The sequence below is a fragment of the Anomaloglossus baeobatrachus genome, chromosome 3 (assembly GCF_048569485.1).
Source record: "Anomaloglossus baeobatrachus isolate aAnoBae1 chromosome 3, aAnoBae1.hap1, whole genome shotgun sequence".
Taxonomy (NCBI): Eukaryota; Metazoa; Chordata; class Amphibia; order Anura; family Aromobatidae; genus Anomaloglossus; species Anomaloglossus baeobatrachus.
The window spans coordinates 224,217,997-224,242,386 of NC_134355.1; the positions used below are offsets into that span (position 1 = coordinate 224,217,997).

A 24,390-nucleotide genomic window follows, 5' to 3' on the forward strand; every position below is an offset into this window, starting at 1 on the left:
ATTCCCTCCAACATCCAAGTAAGTAATTCAAAGTTTGCCTTAATTCTGAAATAATGGCCTTTATTTATCAAGACCGGTGATGTTCACAAATTTTTTGATGAGGAGGTGTGTTTAAGTCAGACAGACACTCCTGATTCATTAAGAGCAGGGGTGGGCAATTAAATTCTCATGGGGCCGCATGAGAACTTGGCATCCTTTTAGAGGGCCAGACTAATAATTAACTCAATTCTACCTAATACTGATATATATATATATATATATATATATATATATATATATATATATATATATATATATATATATATATATATATATATATATAAATTATAAAGATGGACACTAGCGCTCCCACAAGGAATGGGAAAGGGGCTATACTTAACTCTGGGGGTATGGAGGTGATGCGGGGGGGGGGGGGCACAGGACTGAAAAAATCAGTTAAACCTATAAAAAAAAGGGGGGGAGAGGGAATGGAAGCTGCAGGTAGTTGGCAGGGTCCGCATAAACCTGTCTAAAAGAAGAAATAAATGAAAAACTACCGCCCTGACTGGATGAGTGGGAAAAGTGAGTGAATGGGTGGACCTAAATTTAGGTATACAAATATGGAGACACAACAGGGAATTGGTAAACTGTAAGCTGATTTATTGTATAATAATTTAAGATAAAACACAAGTTTTAAAATTAGGGATAAAAACAAAACAAAAAACCTCTACGTGGAGGTATTGTGGAGAGGGTCCTGGTGAGGAACTTAGGGACAGAAGGGGAGGCTTGGGACCTGTTAGGAATACAAAATGGCAGGAATGAATGCAGGTAAACTGATAATAGGAATAATGTGCCCTTGTATCTGTGCATGCTTGCTAAACCTCCCACTATCCACATTGACGTCACCCATCCCTGAGCTCACGGTAGTTGGATGGGAGAGTTTCCGGCCGGGACCTCCCACCCACCTCCACTCGGCGGCCTGTTACGCCACGCTCCGCGCAGCTGCCAGCGACACTCCTGATGGACCAGCTTCCATGGACATCCCAGCCAGTTAGGTAAGGCAATTACTGCCCCTAGCGAGGCGCCTGCTGACAGCCTGACTGTGATTTTTTTTTTTCACTATACAGTAGCTGACTCATACAACCAGCTATCTGACCTCACTATCTTTGACTACATCACCCTCTGTTTACCATTACCTAATGCAACCACCAGTCAGGCTGCAGGTTAACCCTTGAGCTTCCATATCCTCATCAGGCAGCCTGAATTTTCAACAGCTGAACTCAGTGCTCACTGACAGGTAAAATAATTTTAATATAATTTACATTTTTTTTTTCTTACACAATACTATTACCAATTTTTTATACTGTCCTTTATTTCCATATGGTTATTTATGTGATTATATCATTTCCATTCATACTCTTTCAATATCTTATACCATTTTTACCAGGTGAAACTTCAATCTCTATCCTATGTAGTTGCTGAAACCAGCACACATATTATATACTAAAGACAGCATTCATATCATCAGGTATTTTTCTATCCCCACTATTAACACTTGTAATCCTGGGGTTTATCTATTAGTACTAATTTCAATCTACTAATATTTTTAGGACATTTTCTTAAATATCGCCAATCTATCAGGCCTTCAAAAGCAAATACACAGGCACTCAAAAGACCAGCACTGGTAGGTTTTCCCCCCTCCCCCACCCCTTTTTAGGAAGCCCCCACAGTGGAGCAGACTGTCAACACAAACTAATCTACTTATTTTGGTTTACAGGTTCCTACATAAAGGGGAAACACCAAAAGTTGTTCTCTCCTCCTCTTGTCATTTTCACAAATTCTACATTTTCATCCTCAATGTGTTCATAACCACCAGGTAATTAGTATTCAACCCCGATCCTCATTATTCCTATTATCAGTTTACCTGCATTCATTCCTGCCATTTTGTATTCCTAACAGGTCCCAAGCCTCCCCTTCTGTCCCTAAGTTCCTCACCAGGACCCTCTCCACAATACCTCCACGCAGAGGTTTTTTGTTTAGTTTTTATCCTTAATTTTAAAACTTGTGTTTTATCTTAAATTATTATACAATAAATCAGCTTACAGTTCACCGATTCCCTGCTGTGTCTCCATATTTGTATACCTAAATTTAGGTCCACCAATTCACTCCCTTTTCCCACTCATCCAGTCAGCGCGGTAGTTTTCACTTATTTGTATATATATATATATATATATATATATATATATATATATGTGTGTGTATAGACTACATCACTATATACTACACCTGTAACAAACGACATCACAATATACTGCACCTGTAATAAATGACATCACTATATAACTATATACTGCACCTGTAATAAATGACATCACTATATAACTATATACTGCACCTGTAATAAATGACATCACTATATAACTATATACTGCACCTGTAATAAATGACATCACTATATACTTCACCTGTAATACATGACATCACTATATACTGCACCTGTAATAAATGACATCACTATATACTGCACCTGTAACATATTACATCACTATATACTACACCTGTAATAAATGACATCACTATATACTGCACCTGTAATACATTACATCACTATATACTGCACCTGTAATAAATGACATCACTATATACTGCACCTGTAATAAATGACATCACTATATACTGCACCTGTAATACATTACATCACTATATACTGCACCTGTAATAAATGACATCACTATATACTGCACCTGTAATACATGACATCACTATATACTGCACCTGTAATACATGACATCACTATATACTGCACCTGTAGTATATTACATCACTATATACTGCACCTGTAATAAATGACATCACTATATACTGCACCTGTAATATATTACATCACTATATACTACACCTGTAATACATTACATCACTATATACTGCACCTGTAATAAATGACATCACTATATACTGCACCTGTAATAAATGACATCACTATATACTGCACCTGTAATACATTACATCACTATATACTGCACCTGTAATAAATGACATCACTATATACTGCACCTCTAATACATTACATCACTACATACTGCACCTGTAGTATATTACATCACTATATACTGCACCTGTAATACATGACATCACTATATACTGCACCTGTAATACATGACATCACTATATACTGCACCTGTAATATATTACATCACTATATACTACACCTGTAATACATTACATCACTATATACTGCACCTGTAATAAATGACATCACTATATACAGCACCTGTAATACATGACATCACTATATACTGCACCTGTAATAAATGACATCACTATATACTGCACCTGTAATACATGACATCACTATATACTGCACCTGTAATACATGACATCACTATATACTGCACCTGTAATACATGACATCACTATATACTGCACCTGTAATACATGACATCACTATATACTGCACCTGTAATACATGACATCACTATATACTGCACCTGCAATATATTACATCACTATATACTGCACCTGTAATATATTACATCACTATATACTGCACCTGTAATACATGACATCACTATATACTGCACCTGCAATATATTACATCACTATATACTGCACCTGTAACAAACGACATCACTATATACTTCACCTGTAATAAACAACATCACTATATACTGCACCTGTAATACATGACATCACTATATACTGCACCTGTAATACATGACATCACTATGTACTGCACCTGTAGTATATTACATCACTATATACTTCACCTGTAATAAACGACATCACTATATACTGCACCTGTAATAAATGACATCACTATATACTGCACCTGTAATACATTACATCACTATATACTGCACCTGTAATATATTACATCACTATATACTACACCTGTAATAAACTATATACTGCACCTGTAATACATTACATCACTATATACTGCACCTGTAATACATTACATCACTATATACTGCACCTATAATAAATGACATCACTATATACTGCACCTGTAATACATGACATCACTATATACTGCACCTGTAATACATTACATCACTATATACTGCACCTGTAATACATTACATCACTATATACTGCACCTATAATAAATGACATCACTATATACTGCACCTGTAATACATGACATCACTATATACTGCACCTGTAACATATTACATCACTATATACTACACCTGTAATAAACGACATCACTATATACTGCACCTGTAATACATTACATCACTATATACTGCACCTGTAATACATTACATCACTATATACTGCACCTGTAATACATGACATCACTATATACTGCACCTGTAATACATGACATCACTATATACTGCACCTGTAATATATTACATCACTATATACTGCACCTGTAATATATTACATCACTATATACTGCACCTGTAATAAACGACATCACTATATACTTCACCTGTAATAAACGACATCACTATATACTGCACCTGTAATACATGACATCACTATATACTGCACCTGTAGTATATTACATCACTATATACTGCACCTGTAATAAATGACATCACTATATACTGCACCTGTAATACATGACATCACTATATACTGCACCTGTAATACATGACATCAATATATACTGCACCTGTAATATATTACATCACTATATACTACACCTGTAATAAACGACATCACTATATACTGCACCTGTAATACATTACATCACTATATACTGCACCTATAATAAATGACATCACTATATACTGCACCTGTAATACATGACATCACTATATACTGCACCTGTAACATATTACATCACTATATACTACACCTGTAATAAACGACATCACTATATACTGCACCTGTAATACATTACATCACTATATACTGCACCTGCAATACATTACATCGCTATATACTGCACCTGTAATACATTACATCACTATATACTGCACCTGTAATACATTACATCACTATTTACTGCACCTGTAAAACTACATCATTACATTCCCATATACTACATCACTACACTCCAAATATTACACAAGTTACCCCCGCAATTGTCCCCCCCCTCAGGTTATTAGTGACCACTTACCTCTCCCTCCTCAGGCACCTCCGTGCGGGTCCCCCGACGAGCTGCTTCTTCCCTGGTACGGGCCCTGGCTGCGCCGCTGTTGTTCTTGTACGGGCCCCCGCCGCTGCTTCTCTCTGTACAGGCACCGGCTTCTCCTGCCGGGCGGGAACGTTTCAAATGACACACACGCGCTGTACTGCCGACATCAGGGCGCAGGTGTGTTACAGAGAAAGGTGCCGGGCAGGGAACAGAGGACCGATCCTGAAGCTCCGCACAGTGTAACAGGAACGCAGGAATCTGTCCTCTGTTCCCTGCCCAGCACCTTTCTCTGTGACACACGCGCGCCCTGATGTCAGTACGGCGCGCGTGTGTCATTTGAAAAGTTCCTGCCCGGCAGGAGAAGCAGCACCACGTCTTCAACTCTGATCTAATGGGTGGGCCGGTCACAGACAGTAGACGGGCCGGATGTGGCCCGCGGGCCGCCCCTTGCCCAGGTCTGATTAAGAGGATTACTTTTTAATGAGTCAGGAGTATTTGACAAGTAGCATAAATCTCCACAAATCTTACTCCACTCAGATCCGTTTATTTTGCTAGAGGAGCAAAACTAAGAATGCCAATAAAGAGAGAATAGCTAACCTTTTGGGGGTCATGGCCCTCTTTCAAAATCTTTTGAGGGTTATCAGGCGGCCCTCGCTTATAATTTTTAGATGTCATCAGGCAGCCCACACTCAAAATCTTCTGAGAATCATCAGGCGAGCCTCAGTCAAAATCTTTTGAGGGTCATCAGGCAGCCCCTGATGAGTATCTTTGAAGTGTCAACAGGTGGCCCATGCTCAAAATCTATTGAGGGTTATCAGGTGAGCCTTGCTCTAAATCTTTATTGAGTTATCAGGTGGACCTCACTCAAAATATTTTGAGGGTCATCAGGTGGCCCTTGCTTCAAATCTTTAAATGATCATCATTCAGCCCTTGCTCAAAATCTTTAGAGGGTCATCAGGTAGGCCCTCTCTCTTAATTTTTACAGGGTGTGTATGATGCTTACCTCTACAACTCTCTGACATATATAGATGTATAGCCCCCAGGGGTAAGTGTTTTTCAGCCTTCGCAATATGTGATTAGGCTTTATCAGCCTCGGAGTCCCACTGAAAAAAATATTTTTTGAGGCCCTCCTCTACCTGTTTTCCAGAGTGTTTTGCTGTCCCTCCTTCTAAATTTTTATTACCCCTTGTGTAGCACCCACGGGACAAGGGGTTTACTGTTACTTATCACTGGGACGGTTATGTTTGAGTCTGGGGATGTCACGGGTGGCTCTTGCCTGGTTTCGTGGCCCCGAGGTCTACAATAAAAGGGGAGAAGGATGATGGTGGAGGTTTGTCTCGTGGGGCCACCTGCGGTATGCGGCCAGGGATTAGCCGCCGCTGCTGTCGCTGTCATCCGGGATGGATGGTTGTAGCAGCTAAGATGGTTCTGCTCCCACAGGTGGAGCGGGCCCCAGGGAGGATGATGAGGGGAGTAGTGGCTGTTAGCGCCAAAGTGCGGGGTGATGGCGTTGGCAATGATAGACTGAGGCAGCAGGTGCGGGTCAAGATCTATTTACTCACAGTTCTGGTGCTGCACTCAGGGTATTGGTCTCCGCCATGATAGGCCCCAGCCGATCCCGGGTAAGTTCAAGGTCAACGGCCGGTGCTGTGAACTGACAGCCTTTCTCCTTGTGCTTGGTGTTGATCCCCATGGCCTGAAGGTACTTGGGGACCCCGGTTCTTGTAACTCAGCTACCATCCTGTATGCAGGTGACGTGGGTCCGCTGTGGGGCCTGACCGTAATCCCGACCTCGGGCCCTATGTGCCAATGTGCTCCGGGAATTGGTGGTGGCCAGAGAGATGTACAATCCCCCTGTCCTGCAGATTCTGGTAGTCCAACATGGAGTATGTGCCAACCTAGGGTTCTGCACCCTGCTCTGCGCTGGTTCCGAGGGAGCAATGAAGCTCTCCCCTAAGCAACCGTGTTTCTCCTCTGTCTCTCCAGCTTACCCGGTCATCTCCTGCCTTTTCCAGTCGGGCCGGTCCTAGCTGGAGAAGCTGTTAAGCACTCTCTCCAGCGACCATGTTGTTCTGAAGTGATTTTCCTGTGTTTTCTGTAACTTCCCCAGTGCTGCCCCACCTCCCAGGCCATTGCCCTGGTAATCGGGAATTTCCCATGGTGGCTGAATTCCTGAGTTGTGTAACTGACTGGCTCACTAGCTGGGTGTTTGTGTGAATGTTGTATAAGTGCTAAACACCAGCAATTAACCTCTTCATTACCCAGGATAAGTAGTGCACCTGAAGTGAGATACAGTACCCTGTGGCGACTGAAGCCTCAGGGGTGCCACACTTGCCCTTAGTGCATAGGCTTTATGAGTCTAGGAGTCAGACTACCTAACAATTTTAACATAATATGTATGAAGCCTCCTTTATGTCTAATACAGGGTGTATCAGAGTCCCTCTTCCTTCTAATTTGTGGCAGTTCTTGCATTGTCTCCATCAGCTTTTCAGGTTTCAGAATCCCTCCTTCAGAAACTAAACAGGATGTGTCTGGTCATACATACCACATGACCAGATAAGGTAGTAAAATGTTAAAATTACATAGTGACTACCGGTGGGTGTAGTTTTATATCCCCCTCTACTATGTCATTTACTATGATCTTAGGCAGGGTTCCCCAACTCCAGTCCTCGAGGGACGCCAACAGTGCATGTTTTCAGAATTTCCTTAGCATTGCATGGGTGTTGGAATCATCAACTGTGCAGGTGATTAAATTATCCCATGTGCAATACTAAGGAAATCCTGAAAACATGCACTGTTGGCGGCCCTTGAGGACTGGAATTGGGGACCCATGATCTTAGGTAATGGGGAAATATGATGAGAGATGGTCCGTCTATAAACGGGTGGAGGAGACATTCCCCTCTTCCCCTTCCTTTTTAATTTTCCAATGTTTGCAAACATTTTTTCCTGTAATATCCAATTTATCTTTGGTTTTGTATGTTTTGTTGTCAGTCCGTAAAAGTCGAGTTGTGCCGCCCCCACGCCTGTAGCAGCCGAGCTGCTCGAATCTGGACATGCTGTGTGGCTCGAGGGATCCTCCAGACCCGGGGGTCACGCGGACACGCCAAATGAAAAGGGGGACGTAGTTGTACCGGTTTGGCCGTATTCAGTGAACGGTCCCAATGGGGACTTGCACAACTGGGGTAGCTGGGCTTCAGCTACCTTGAACTTCTTAATCAGGTGTAGATGCCGTAGAGGGGCGGATATGCAGTTGGGCACCCATCTTCACCCACTTCCGCACGTCGAGGGCGAGCCATCCCCTCTCTCCGCAATGCCGAGTCTAGGAGACCAACTCTCCGGGTTCCAGGTCTCGATCTGGGTGGCCAACAGGTAGGTGAGGGGCCACATCCCTATGGGAGACAAAGATTTCGGCCTCCAGGCCCGGCTCGTATATGAAGCCCTAACCTCTTTGGGCATTAAAGTGCCGGACCTGCCCTTGGTACGTTGGGCCCCGCACCCGGAAGGTGGACTGCCGGAGGTGGTCTTTTTTGGTGTATGTCCGGGATAACACCTCCGCCTTCCTCTTCTCCCAGGCAGCAATTTTTTTCTTTATTTGGTGCTGCTGCCGCTCCCAATACGGGGTACCGGTTCCATACTCCGCTTCCTCTTGCGCAGGGGCAGGGCCCAGCCAGATACCCTCCGTGCTGGCTACGACCTGCATCACTTGCAATAGAGGGCTCCACTGTGTCATGGCCCGTTCTGCTGCCCCGCAAGTGCATCCTGGCTGAGCCTCAGCCGGGACCGGGAACCGGGGAGTGGTCGGCATCTCTGCCGATGCTGACTTCCGGTCGGGCGCCGCCTCTGCTGCGGCTGGGCGGATTGCTGGGGCCATCGTCTTTGAGTGCGCTGCCTTCTCCGGGACCGGGCGTGACATCATCGGGGCTGCGGCCTGGCTCGGGACCGGAGGGGGCTTCTTCTGGGCTTTAGTCTGGCGTGGAACTGGTGCGGGTGCCGGGGCAATGGTGTGCTCGCGGCCTGAGGATTCCGCTGGCGGGTCCTCACAGGCAGATGGGACGAGTACTGCTACCATTGCTTGTGGCAGCGGACCGAGCAGGGTGTCTGCCACAGGTACGGGCAGCAAGGGAGGTGGCGTGGCGGACGGGGGCAGACCGAGCTTCTCGGCCTGGTGGGCCAGTCTCGGTGGGACATAGGGGCGTGGGTCGCTTGCCCGCTCCTCCGAAGTCACCTCCATTTTGCGGGCCCGAATGGCTGCAGCCAGCTCCCTCATCTCGGCCATCCATCGCTTTAGCAGGAAATTGGCCTGGGCCTGGATTCTGCGGCACATGCGGTCTGTCTGGGCTTCCACCCAGTCGGCTATTCCGGGCACGGTTTCTTCCACTATTGGATTGCCAGACTGATCAGCCTTCCTTCTCCGTTGGTATCCAGGAACAAAATGGTAGCAGAGTCCTGGTGTCTCTGCCCTTTATCTCCTTGGGTCACATGCTGCAGACTCTTCGCCCGCCCCCCCTTGGTCTTTTGCAAGCACTTCCTCGTGCGGCTTGTTAGTTTCGTCTTTGGCCTCCGGGTGTTGTTTCCTTCCGGCCTCGTTCCCAGGGGGCGGGGCTTCAGCTTCGCGCCCTTTTCTCGGGGTAGAAGACGCTGGGCTGTTGTTTTTCATGTTTAAAAATGGCGGCAAAATGGTGACTTCTCAAAATTTTGCAACGGATCACTGCTGACTGTCCAAAACAAGGTGCACTTCCCCTAGGTGGATGGGTTACAATCCTGTTCGTGACGCAAGTTTTTGGGGTGTGCCGCCCCCACGCCTGTAGCAGCCGAGCTGCTCGGATCCGGACCCGCTGTGTGGCTTGAGGGATCCTCCGGACCCGGGGATCACGCAGACACGCCAAATGAAAAGGGGGACATAGTTGTACGGGCTTGGCCGTATTCAGTGTGACGCCACCCACGGTGTGTGGTGAAAGGTGGCACCACCGCTGCTGTTGTGGGACACCCCGGGGGAGATGTAATGGCTGCTGGATGTTAACCCCTTCGTGGGTAGGGATGGTTGCCTCGGGGTACAGTGGTTCTGTGCAGGGAATGGCGATGGCAGGAGCCTGCGCGCCCGGACGTACCAGGGAAAGTTTGGTTAGTCACAGTTGAATAAATCACACGAGTCTTTTGGGAAACCAAGGTGCTGGTGGAAGGCCGCTGCGGCCGGTTGTACTCTTGTCCCCCACCCGGGCTGGTGGTCGCCGTCTTTTCCCTCTGCACTGTTTTTACTTGTGTTGGACTTCCCGGTATGGAACACGGGAGTCCGCTCCCAGCTTGTTGTGTACCTGAGGAGCCGTGCTCGCTGACGCTGACCCGTGGGATCTATCGGGCCCTGGCGGTTGCCCTATCCCTCTCTGTGCGTGGTTGTATGCTTTTAGGACTTTGGTTGGGACAGGACCTAAAAACCTGCCCTCAATTGGTTAATTAGCTAGGCCGTTGGTTCCGGTCCTGGCTTCAGGGTCCAAGTACCCCCTCTGTGCACGGTTTCCGGGTCGGTTCTCCGGTGTCAGTACCGGCGGGCTCCAACCCTGTCCCAGTCCACCTCGGATCTCCGGCTGCCGTCTTCCCATCGCCTGCTGACGGAGACCACCATCTGCCACCTAGCCAAGGCACCAGGGCTCCGACCCTGGCACCTATCTACTTGAGCTTCACCTCCGCTGGAGCTACACCTAGCCCAGCCTCCACTCCTCTCAACTTGAACTCTTGACTTTAACTACTGGTTTTCCTGCCCCGGACTGTCTAGACCCCTAGGTGGGCGTTTCCTAACTGCCTCGTCCTGCCAATGGTGTGCCTGTCTTGCCCTGAGGGGGGTGGCTAGGGTTTCAGGTCGGCTGTATGTAACCCTGTGAGGGATGTTGTTATGCGGGGGCCTCTTGTGTGACTACCTGGTTTTGCCAGGGCGTCACAGAATAATACTCTAACAACATTGTTCCCAGTGGTGACCTGCTAGTCAGAGATGCATATTGGCATCTACTCCATGCTGTTTCCATTCCATTTGAGCGCTGTTTCCATCCATTCCAGTGATTTCCCTGCTCCCTTACTTACGAACCCCCCCCCTGAGTTTCCCATTGACTTCCATTATACTTGTTACTAGAATCGAGCTAGTCCAAGCTTCTGGCCTGTTCTATTTGAGTATTTGCCACTTGGGCATTTTAGTGCTCAGTCTTCACTAGTAAACAGCTTTTGTTAATACAGCTGCAGAAGTGAAATCAGCAGTAATCCACAATTCAATAAATGGGCATGTATGAAAGCACCCTTTGGATTTGTATATACTCCAGTGTCTTGTTTGAATGCAGTGAGTGGGTTTGTGGAGTGTGTAGTCAATGTGGCTTTTTCAAAACACCCCATAGTTTTCTGTTGTATAAGTAGAAAAATGTAGGGTTTTTTTACAATTTTCCAAGAAAAGTTGGTGAGGCTTATTGGGAACAAGAAAACTTGGTGGGGTTTCATGGGAACCAATAGGGTTTCCAGCAAATTACCAAATTTCCTTCCCAACAAAATGTTTGTAAATTATGTTGAAAATTTATGTCAGCTGATTGCTGGGCGTGGATTTAATTTAGAGGAGTATAGGCAAAAATGCAGAATTTTTTTTTGTAAAAATCTTTTATTGATTTTTACAAAAAAGAAATATACTTTATATATTGATATGTGTGTGTATATGTATATGTGATTCGATTTGTTGCATCAAAACGTTATCACTCAAGCTAATAACAGACAAAAAAATAGCTATTGCACTATAAAAGGCTATCAAGTCTAGGCCCAATTTGTATTCAAACATCAGCTGGTATGGTGTCATTATATAACAATAATAACTTATTACATTACATTTTGTGGCTCAGTGGTTAGCACTTTTGTATGGCTGAGAACCTGGGTTTGAATCCCCCTAGGACAAAATTTCGCAAGGAGTTTGCATTTTCTCCCTGTGTTTCTGTGGGTTTCCTCCAGGTACTTTGGTTTCCGCTCACACTCTAAAGTTATACTGATAGGGAATTTAGACTGTGACCCCAATGGAAACAGTGATAACATCTTTAAAGGGCTGTGGAAAATAATGGCACTATATAAGCAATATAAAATAAATAATAATATTCCTGTTGCTGCCTTATTATAAAGCAATTCTGTGGGGATGGATGCTGTTCTTTCTCAGAAGAGGGACTATTACTTTCATCCTTGTGCTCTTTTGTCTTTGAAAATCTCACAAGCAGGGTGCAACTATAGGCGATCGGACACTCTTGGCTGTTAAGAGTGCTTTCGAGGAATGGAGTCATTGGTGGAAAGGGTGCTAGGCATAGAGTAACAATCCCTTCTGATCCCAAAAATGTACTGTATGTTGACACCACTAAATGCTTAAATACTAGACAGTCCCAGTGTGCCCTCTTTTTCGCTTGATTTGATTTCTCTGTGATGTATCTCCCTGGTACTAAGAATATTAAAGCAGATGCTTCATCACATAATTTTGTTCCAGGGTTGAGGAACGAAAATCCAATCAAAATTCTTAGTGAAAGGGTGGTGGTGGTTGCTCTGGATATTGATTTCAAACAGTGCATTTTGGAAGCTCATGTTGGTGCACCAGAAGGCTTGCTACTTGGCAAGCTGTCTGTGCCATCCTTAAAAGGGTGGTTCACCCATATTTTTAATTGTCTAGTTCGATATTATATTGAGAAACAATGTTTCTCTCAAATACCTTGTGTTGGCAATAGTGCCTGTGAGAGGCGCTATTGCAGACCGCTGTTCCCCGCTCCGGTGACGTCACGTCAAGTTCCGCACACGTCACATCCCTGCGTCCGGCTGCAGTCTTCCTGACTTACTGAGCTGTAGGCAGTGTTTCACCGCTTGTCACAGCACAGCGTGTCTCCTGCTTGCAGCGTTCTGCTGTGAAGGAGGAGGGAGCAGGGAGCAGATGGGCTGTGACGAGCGGTGAAACACCGCTCACAGCTCAGTGAGTAAGGAAGACGGCAGCCGGGATGTGACGTGTGCGGAACTTGACGTGACGTCACCGGAGCAGGGAACAGTGGTCTGCAATAGTGCCTCACACAGGTACTATTGCCATCACAAGGTATTTGAGAGAAACATTGTTTCTCAATATAATATCGAACTAGACGATAAAAAATATGGGTGAACCACTCCTTTACAGAAGTGCATGACTGTGTTGGCCGGACATCCTGGTTCCTCTGCTACCTGGAGAGCTGTTTCCAGGTCCTTTTGGTTGCAGAGTGATCTGACAGATGTTGATGAGTATATTCGTAGGGGCAGAGTTTGTCATGGATTTACCTAATTCTGCTGGTAATACGATAGTATGGGTGGTGGTGGACCATTTCAGCAAAATGGTTCACTTAGTTCCTCTACCAAAATTGACTATAGCTAAGAGTTTAGCTACATTGTTGATCTCTCATATCATTAAGTTACATGGGGTTTCTAAAAACATAATTTCTGATAGAAGAGTTCAGTTTATGGCTAGCTTTATGCGTAGCTTTTGCTTTAGGTAAAGAATTTAGCTTTAGTTCTCCTCAGGATATTATCCTGAGACTAATGCTCAGATAGAGATGAACCAGGAATTAGAACAATATTTAAAATATTTTGTTTCATTTAAATCAAGAGGACTAGGTGGATTTTCTTCCTATTGCAGAGTGGTCTCTCAATAACCTACTACTAATACCTCACCCTATTTTTGTTATGGAGTTTTTCATCAAGTATTTGCAGTCTTATGACCCAGAGGAAGAAAGACATTTTTCTCATTTGATTAAAGCCTGGAGATAAGTTGAAAAAGAACTATTGATAACTTGTGATTAGATCAAGACATTTGCGAACTGCCGACATAGGAACATACCTGTCATCCATGAATAAGAACCTACGACACTGCGTTATGTCGAACCGCGTTGGATAAATGTACCTTTGTGGATGCTGTCTATCCATTTTTAATGAAATGAAAATGGAGAGGATTTTTTAATCAACCCTGCCTGTGATCCACTGGACTTCACTCCTTCTGAATTGGTTCCCTGTGCCTGGGATTTCCATGCTGGATCAGGTGGTCTACTCTTCAGACTTATGCACTATAGCGGGGAGCTGGAATACGTTTCTTTTGAATACCTGTCTTTAAGGAAGGAGATTTTTTTTGGCTTTCCTCAAAAAATCTTCATCTTAATGGAAATTTGTCCCTTAATTTGTTGATCCATATAAGGTAATTAAAATCATTAACCCTCTGACTGTCAAGCTCCAACTCCCAGTAGCATGGAGGATCAATAATTCCTTCCATTTCTCTCTTCTTAAAAGGTTTGAGAGGACACTGAGTCCTCAAGAAATCATTGAGATAGGCTTTGATGAGGACAAGGAGTATGTTTTGGATTCCAGACGTGTCAGACATCAATTGTAGTATCTCGTTACATGGAAAGGTTTTGGTCCAGAGCATAATTCGTGTTGAGCAGAATTTGCATGTGTATCACCTTGTGAGAGAATTCTGTCAGCGGTGTCAGCGGTTTGGGATCTCAGAGGGTCCAGTGGCCCATTATGCATCAGGGTTCAAACCCCTGAGGCTGTAATCTGAGGTCAGCTTATCTGTCCACTAAGCCACATAGGATACAACATTTTTTTTAGGTGTTTATCATGTGTTACCCTTGCTTTGGTCTTTTAGTTTAATAGTTGTTTTCTATTACTTGTCTTTCCGGTCACCTTTTGGGCGCAGCTATACAAACCTATCACTGCTGGTGATAATTTCATTTGGATGTCCATAGTGACATTGTTTCATACCAGTCAGTAAAATACCAGCTAAAAGTTTTTCTCTCTGCTGTTTATATTTTCACACTGTGGCTATCTTTTGCTTTTAGTAGGAAGTAGGCGTCATAGGTATTTATGTTATCCTTTCTTTTGTATTTCGTGGGGTTTTTTTGTTACTCACTTTAGGAACTCTTTTTATCTTAGCACATCTTCCTTTCTTGAGGTATATTGCACTCTGCTCTGACCTCCGGTTCCTTAGGAGGAACATGATGCAATTGACGGCAGTTCAGGCAGCGTAGATCCAAGTTTACACTGTTTAGTCTGAGGCTAGTGCCATTTTAGTTCATGCAGGAACCACTAGGGACTGCGGGGCCAGATTCTCTAGTCTGTACAGGAACCGGCGAGGTCAGTTGCATTTTCTTTAGTGTTTTACCTATTCATCCAGCTTGAGTTTACTACATTATCATAGCAGTGTCAATATAGCACAAAATTATGGTCATAAAGTATATCTACAGGACTGTTCTCCACCACCCTACCAGCTTTGAACGAATGCCTAAATTCTTTGACAAAAGGGATCAAAATAAAACCCTTAAAAGATAGAGCAGAACACAAGGATATATAATAATTATTTTATTTATTATATGTTAAAAATAAAAATATACAGTGGAAGCTTGGATTACGAGCATAATTGGTTCCGGGAGTCCGCTCTTAAACCAAGTTACTCCTATATCAAAGCGAATTTTCCCATAGGAAATAATTGAAATATAGACAATTCGTTCCACAACCCAAAAATATTTACTGTATTTATATAAACTTATTACAGTAATACAAAATAATGTAGTATATTCATATAAAATGATTACAGTATGCTAATACAAAATACTGTGCAGTAAAAAACATATAAAGCAAATTAAACTACACGTTAGCTTACAATCAAATTGTTGGTATGTGGGAGGTACAGTATAAGCAATGTGCTGTATTGGTTAGCAGAAAGAAAGCACAATACTATATCCACAAATGCAAATTGATAGACATGCTATATAGTATATATTGTACAATGGTATACTGTATACAGTATACAGCACATATGTACAGAAAGTTACCTCCAGAGTGGGTCAGAGGACGGAAGTGTGCACGGTGAGTATTTGCTCTTATTGCAAAGCATTGCTCTTAAACCAAGTTACACATTTTTAAAATGCTTTGCTTGTCTTGCAAAACGCTCTCAAACCAAGTTACTCCTAATCCAAGGTTCAACTGTATTAAAAATAAGAGAGGATGATACATAAAACAAACATGAGGGACCTGAGAAGTAACTGAGATAGTATACCAATATAAGTATACAGAATACGCTTATACACAATTACACAATCCAATATATACAGTTAATGCATTAAGATGTAAAAATACACCATATAAAGAAATGAGGTGGTTCAAATCAAAATGATAAATAATATAAAGTGAATGTTATACACTACATCTCATAATATAAGGTAAATGTATATATAAAGTACATGCAGTATATTGTATTCTCATACAAAAGAGGTAATTACTGGCACATAGTATTAATAGTATTAAATGTCTACTGGCAAATGAAAGAAGTCTTGCGAACAAAATGAATTAATTCGAGACTCTTATGTCAACCATCGATTATGATGTGGTGGGCATTATGGAAACCTGGCTGGATGAAAGCCATGACTGGGTGACAAACTTAGAAGGTTATACTACATTCAGGAACGAAAGGAAAGACAAAAAAAGGTGGTGGGATGTGTATATTTATCAAATCTAACCTAAAACATGTGTTGAATGATGACATTGGGGGTAACTGCAACAATATAGAGTCAGTATGGGTAAATGTACATGGGGAGGGGAATAATGGAAAAAAATTAATTGGAGTTTGCTATAAGCCTCCTAACATACCTGAACAAATAGAGGGTGAAATGCTGGAACAAATTGAAAAGGCAGCTAATAATAATAATAATCGGGTTCTTATTATGGGGGATTTCAACTATCCAGACATACAGTGGTTCATAGAATCTTCTGGTTGTGCTAAAAGCTGTAAGTTCTTATCTACTCTTCAAGACAATTTCCTCTCTCAGATGGTAGATGAACCGGACCAGGGACGATAAATTGCTAGATCTGGTCCTGTCAAATAGACCGGATACAATTTCAGATCTATTCAGAACACAGGTTCGGGAGCACTTGGGCACCAGCGATCATAATATGGTAAGCTTCAAAGTAATATTCAATAGAACATTTCAAAGTGGAAATGCTAAACCTGGAGCTTTAGGAAAGCAACAAATTAAAGGAAGAGCTTAAATGTGTAGATTGGGACAAAGTCATTGTAACTGGGGATACCGAACATAAATGGGGTAAGTTTAAGGATATACTACTAGAGTCCTGTAAAAAACTTATACCCTCTGGTAATAAAATGTCCAGGAATAAAAAGAAACCATTATGGATAAATAAGACTGTACAAAGTATAATAAAACAAAAACAAAGGGCGCTTAAAATCTTAAAGGCTGAGAATACAGAAATAGCATTTCAGAAGTATAAAGATATCAATAGGAAATGCAAAAAAGAAATCAAGCAAGCAAAATTAGCTACTGAAACAAAAATCGCCAATGACATTAAGGCTGTGTCCGCACTTTGCAGTTCAATTCTGCAGTGTGTAAGTCACTGCGTGTGCGTCTCAGAACGCAGCCGAAAAAGCTGCGTTCTGAGACGCATTCGGCAGAACGCAAAGTGCGGACATTCCTGGAGAGATTTCATGCGTTCTGGATGCTTTCTCTGCCATACACAGAGTGGGAAAAGCATCCAGAATGCACATTTTTCACAGTACTCACCCACTCTGCTCTGCAGCATCCCCATAGACTTGCAGCAGAGCCGAGTGGGATGGCACTGTCACTGTCATGGCTGGCTGCGAGACACTGCCACGCGATCAGAATGAACTCGGATGAACTTCACCCGACTTCATTGTGATTGCACGGCTCTGTGCGTGTACCGTGGCTTGATTTGCGGTCACACGTGAAGGTCTCACCAGTGATTGGAAATCCCCTGAGTGACTGCAGTGAGCCACGCGATCAGCTGTGCTTTCACTCAGGTTACTCGCGGTCACAGCTGCAGTCCACCTGAGAGCGGTGGCCGCGAGTAACCTCAGTGACAGCACAGCTGATCGCGCGACTCACTTCAGTTGCTGCATGGAGCTCACAGGAGCGGCGGTGTTCTACTGCGCTCCTGTCAGCTTCTGATGTAGCAGAGCTGGAAGCGTCGTGGGACCTTGCGTGGATTACGTCGGACCTGGAGGTGTTTTTGAGGGATTAATAAAGTGGTGAAAGAGGGTGGGTTTTTTTGTCTTTCATTACAAATAAATTATTTTTTGGATGTGTGTGTTTATTTACTTTAACTTACAGGTTCATCATGGAAGGTATCTTGGGGAGACGCCTGCCATGATTAACCTAGGACTTAGTTGCAGCTATGGGCTGCTGCCATTAACTCCTTATTACCCCGTTTGCCACCGCACCAAGGCAATTCGGGATGAGTCGGTAAAGTCCCGGGACTGTCGCATCTAATGGATGCGGCAATTCCGGGCGGCTGCTGGCTGCCATAACGTGGAGCTCCCCATCCTGAGAATACCAGCCTTCAGCCGTGTGGCTTTACCATGGCTGGTATAAAAATGGGGGGGGGGCGCATGTCGTTTTATTTTAATTTTTTTTTTTTACGGCTCGATATAAACACGCCCACCGGCGTCTGTGATTGGTTGCAGTGAGACAGCTGTCATTCAGCGTGGGGGCGTCTCTGACTGCAACCAATCATAGGCGCCGGTGGGTGGGGGGAACAGGGAATACGTAATGGATTAATGAGCCGCCGGCATTTTCAAAAGAGAAGAAGCCGCCACAGTGTGAACGCCATGCAGCGCCGCTTCAGTGAGCGTGGATCAGTGAGTATGAGAGAGGGGGTGGGAGGGAGAGACCGACATGGACAGAGAGAGAGAGATAGAGACAGAGAGAGAGACCAACCGACAGACTGACAGAGAGAGAAAGACGAAAGACCTGCCTTTGTTATGTTAAATAAAAACATGTGGATTGCAATAATAATGCAATGCAAGCGCACTGCTTAACATTTTGGCAGCAATTTACTACAACTCATTGATTTCAATGGGTGTAGAACGCAGCCAAAATGGCAAAAGCAATTGACATGCTGCTTCTTTGAACGCATGGTTTTTGCCCAAAATTATGCAAATTAAACGCAGCATTTGGAAACGCAAAGTGCGGACAAGAAATTCACATTTTCCATAGACTTTACTGGAAAATCAAAACGCATGCCTTTTGGCATGAAAACGCTGCAGTTCAAAACGGACCTAAAAAGCAGCTGAAAAGCAGGTGGAAACGGAAAGTGCGAACACAGCCTAAGGCCCCCTTCACACGTCCGTGAAACACGTGCGTGTTTGGTCCGTGTCCGTATGTACCAGAGACACGGACAAACGTGGACCATTGTTATTCAATGTCTGTGGATACACGTACGTTTTTCCATACGCTCCGTGTGTCCGTGTGCGTGACACGTATGTGTATCCGTGCCTCACGGATGCTTGTCCGTTTTTGGCACGGAACACGCACACGCGCATCCAATGATAGTCTATGGGTGCGTGAAAACACGTACGTGACACGGATGCATCTACGTGTGGTCCGTGTCCGTTTTTTCAACTTTTCTTGTAATTAATGTATCTCTTTATTGCCAGGTGTCTTCAATTTGCTGTGAGCTGTATTTAATGTCATTTTGCAGCCTGCAGGCATTAAGGAAGGAGTGTGAGGCTTCATTTGAGCGTTTCTCCAGCTTGTTTTTGGTTTAGTGCTTGAAAAACTAAACATGGCTCCACGCGTGGATACTGGACGCATAATTGCGGTAGTTGAGGGTCACCCTGATTTATGGGATACACGCACAAATGGGTATCGTGACCGAACAATTGTAGAGCGAACCTGGAAGTCGGTTGCAGCTGAGCTTTATCCAAACAATGGATGGGACCGTTGCTCACCTGGTAAAAGAGCTAGATTTGGTAAGTTTTTTTTTTTTATGTGCTTTTACCTTTTTTTTTTTTTTACCTAAAATTACACTTACAGATGCCAATTGTTAAAAAATTGTTAAGGCTATGTGTACACGGTAGAATGTAATTGTGGATTTTTGTTTTGCGGCAAATCCACACCTTATTTCTGCCGCGGATTTTCCGAGGATTAGCGGCTGATTTTGATGCTGAATGTTTTATATCGTATTCCCCATTATTTACCCAAAAGCCCCACCAAATTCTGCAACAATAATTGACATGCTGCAGATTTTTCCAGAGCAAAATTGGCGTCAAATCAGCCACGGAAAAATCCACAGCATGGACACAGCATTTCCAAAAAGCCATGCCGCTGCAGCAGATTTGCTGATAATCAGCGGTAAAAATAAGTTGCGGATTTGGCGCAAAATAAAAATCCTCAAGTACATTCTACCGTGGAGTCTGTGATAGCACTAATTTTGTTTTTTTTTTTTTTTTTTTTTCCCCCAAACATATCCAATTGTCCTTTTGGTTTGTTGAACCAAAAATACTTCATTATGGTACAAATATTCAATTTCACATCATGGATAAAGTGGAATTAGTGCGAAGGAGATGGAGATCTGCCCGGGACCAGTACAGACGGGAATTTAATCCCATTCCCTCAACTTCCGCCAACACACGCAAGAGAAGATATGTTTATTTTGAACAGTTAGAGTTTCTGCGACCGATAATGGAGGTCACGCAGTAAGTATATATGTCAATTTAAATGTTTTAAAAAAAAAAAAAACATAACTAAAGGACAATTTACACGCTGCAACATCGCTTACGCTCATGGTAGTGATAACATAACCCAGATTGGAACGATTTTGGGTGGTGTCACATCACTTTTAAGATCGTCAGCGATGTTGCTTCTTGTAAATGGAATATCTAAAAATTTAAAAATAATTTTTTGTTTTTTTCATGTTTTTTTTTTCTAAAATAGAACTGATGACAATTTGGACGACTCCGACGAAAACCCATCCGCCGCACAGTCGGCACCAGCAACTTCGGCTTCAGAGGTGGAACAGACAAATACAAACAACCCAGAAAGCCAAAACTCGGGAAATCAAAATACAGAAAATATCTCAAGTGAGGCAGGACCCCAGAGCACCACAAATCAGGCAACAAACACACCACAAGACACTACAACAAATATACCTCCATCCTCTATTCAAATTTCAGGGTCACGCATACAAACATCAACATATCGTGCTAGAAGACTTAGACGACCAAAGGATTTCCGATCCCTCCCAGAAATTATAGACACCAGAGTCATGTCAATAATGAACTCGCTTTTGCCAGAAAACGATACCGAGAGATTTTGTCGCTCCTTAGCACCATATTTGTCCAAAGTACACTCGGACAACCAGGAACGCTTAAGGGCTGCCATATTAACCTTAATATCGGCATGCCAAACCAATCCCCTACCAAATCATGTCCTATTAGCCATCGAGCAATGGCGCACTAATTATAATTCACATATCCCTGATGTTTCTGCTCAACTAATACCACAAACTCAATCCAACCAGCCAACTACTTCACTTATAAGCAACTTTGGCAACCAAGCAGCCCAAAATACCGAAGTACAAAACATCATTAATAGACCCATACCATCTATTTCTACTCTAATGTCTGGCCAAAGTAGCAATATGTTGACACAATTGACTCAACCTACTAATCCAATTGTTCCCATAAATTACCTACAACATCCTTTACAAACACAAAATTACAGAAATACTACTAACATTCAACCAACACAAATCCAAAGTCAAATTCCATCATACCAACAGTCATTGTTTTTTGGACAAACTCCAACACACTCATTCATACAGGGTCAACAATTTCCATCAAATATATCTTACACACAACAACCACACATTCAAAACCCAATAATGTTTTCACAAAATCTGGCCCAACCAATGTATGCGTCATCGTCACACATGCTACCAACATCATCTTCTCAGGATTCAAATGTTGCCACATGCGTGAATAAGACGCAAACATCAACCTATGTTTCACAAACAATCTCTGACCCCGAAAATAATATCCCTTCAACACAACAGTCAGTTGCTACTCTAGAAGATTTAATTGAGTAGGTGCCTATGTTACACATAAGTCTTCTTTCAGTTTTTGTGTTGTTCTTTCAAATTTTTTTATTGTTTAAAAAAAAAAATTCTGGTATGTTGCTCAAACATGGCGAATTTAACTTAATAGTGAAAATTAACAAAAGTCTGATTTTCTTAAATGTTTTCAAGATTTTTCTAAAATTATATCACACAATATAAAAAATTGTCTGTGTGTTTGTAATGGAAAAACTTATGGTACTTTAAATTTAAGTAAAAACTATATTTTTACAAAATATATACTCGTCAATGGCCATTCAACTGCTACAATGTATCCAAATTTTTTATTTTGTATGGATATTATTTTTGGTTTATGAACCATACAAAGAATGGTAATATCAACAAAAATTGGTTGAAACGTTTATCAACCTCTAGGCCCATGATTTTTTGGCAAATAAACATAATGACAGGCATATGTTTTTTAAATGTTTGTGGTGAATAGATGTTTTTTGAAACTTAAACTATGACAAATATGGCTCTATTGTTTCAAGTGTCATAAATGTTTCCATTTGTTCCATGACAATAAATGTTTTTTTTTAAACAAAAATTGGAATCCCAGTTTTTTAATAAACATCATATTTATTTACAAGATATTTAATTGTTATGTTTAAATCAAAATCTATAATTACCAAAATTTTTTGGTTTTTTGAAAATAATATTTTTTTTTTTTTTTAATTGTTAAAAAAATATTTGACAATCATGATAAATTATTTTATCAGAGCATAATAAATGTAATATTAATCAATACAGACAGATTAGATGGTGTAACGAAGTTAACAGGATCATAAAGGTTTGGTATACAAAAACAAAGGCTGTAACCATGACAATGGTTTCTGTTGACATTGCTAGCATAGCAATTTTTACATTTAAAAAAAAAAAAAAATGAAAAACAAATTAATTATTCACAAAATAATGCATATAGTTATTTCTAATTTGTAAAGCATTCAAACATGGTTGTGTGCTGGAATTCTCATTACGTGGAACATTACTTATATAATGAGATGTAGATGTGTCACTCGTAATGTTTACCTCATGCATTCTACAGAAATTATGTAAAACTATTGTAGCTTTAACAACAGACGTAACATTAGTTGGGCTGAGTTGTATGGTTGTTAAATATATGCGCCATCTTGAAGCGAGAATACCAAATGTGCATTCAACATATGAGCGTGCTCCCTTTAAACGTGAATTAAAGTTAGATTTTAAATCATCAATTCCACGCCTTGGAAAAGGTCTCATGACATGTGTCGATAAAGCAAAACCCTCATCTGCTACCATAACAAAAGGAACTTGAGGTGTAGAAGTACCAGGCAGTGGTGATGGAGAAGGTAAATTCAACTCCTGAGAAACCAAACGTCGGGCCAATCGTGATGATCTAAATATTCTGGCATCTGATGCACTACCATATGCCCCAATATCAACATAAGTAAAATTATAATGCGTGTCTACTAAGGCTAATATGACAACGGAAAAATATTTGTGAAAATTGAAAAATCGTGACCCAGAATTGGGTGGCTTGCGTACCCTAATATGCTTCCCGTCCAAAGCCCCAATACAGTGTAGAAATTTTGTCAGTTCATGAAATCCATGGGCTATGGAGAGCCATTTCTCACATGTTGGTTGAGGCATTACTTGATTGCGGAGATGTTCCCATAATGCATCACAGGTTTGCTTGATAATCACACTTATAGTTGATGTTCCAAGGAGGAAGTCAAAATGTAACGCACCATAAGACATGCCTGTTGCCAGAAACCTATGTAATGTGTAATAGAGAAACACTATTAATAATATTAAAGACTAAACAGGTTAAACAGTCATCATATAGGAAAAATCTTGTAATAATTATGGTTTACCTTAATTTTTATTAAATTTCTTTATTAAAAAACTTAAAAATCCTTTCTATATGAAAAAGAAATTTAATAAAAAAGGTACTAATCGATATTGTGTTTTAAATTTTACAAATTTCAAAAAAATATTAATTTAAACATTTAAAATTTCAAAATATTAATGTAAGAAACCATACCTTAAAGTAACAAGCAATCTTTCTTCTGGAGGAATACATAGGCGCATGCTTGTGTCCTGTAGCTGAATATGAGGCCTTAGTATGTCCAAAATTGAATCAAACTGTTCAACTGATAAACGAGTATATGCCTGGAATTTTGCTGGATAACGCCTTAACTCGAAAAATAGACAATGAAAATGTCCATGTGTAGGACGCATGAGGACAATAGGATGCACCCACATTCTTCTATCAGCAATATCCGAAGACGGTATCATATAACGCCTAACCCCAAATCTTCGAGATATCATCCATGCGAGAAACAACAGAGCCTCATTTGATATGGACATTTTGAAAAACTCAACAATACCCAGTATGGAAGCACACC

General features: G+C 42.0%; 2 protein-coding genes across 3 annotated transcripts in view; both read left to right on the forward strand.

Annotated features, from left to right (window-relative positions):
- The window catches only part of FMN2 (formin 2), a 2,161,480-nt gene that overhangs the window by 115,333 nt on the left and 2,021,757 nt on the right, over nucleotides 1–24,390 (forward strand). For both annotated transcript variants that reach the window (XM_075339745.1, XM_075339746.1), the window contains exon 2: nucleotides 1–18. This exon is cut by the window's left edge and continues 146 nt beyond it. In XM_075339745.1, the coding sequence (XP_075195860.1) occupies nucleotides 1–18 (18 nt within the window). The remainder of the gene's footprint in view (nucleotides 19–24,390) is intronic.
- On the forward strand, nucleotides 19,461–22,052 carry LOC142296308 (uncharacterized). Its single transcript, XM_075339747.1, has 3 exons — nucleotides 19,461–19,859; nucleotides 20,435–20,585; nucleotides 20,824–22,052. The coding sequence occupies exons 1-3, from the start codon at nucleotides 19,673–19,675 to the stop codon at nucleotides 21,974–21,976; spliced, it is 1,491 nt and encodes a 496-aa protein (XP_075195862.1). The 5' UTR covers nucleotides 19,461–19,672; the 3' UTR covers nucleotides 21,977–22,052.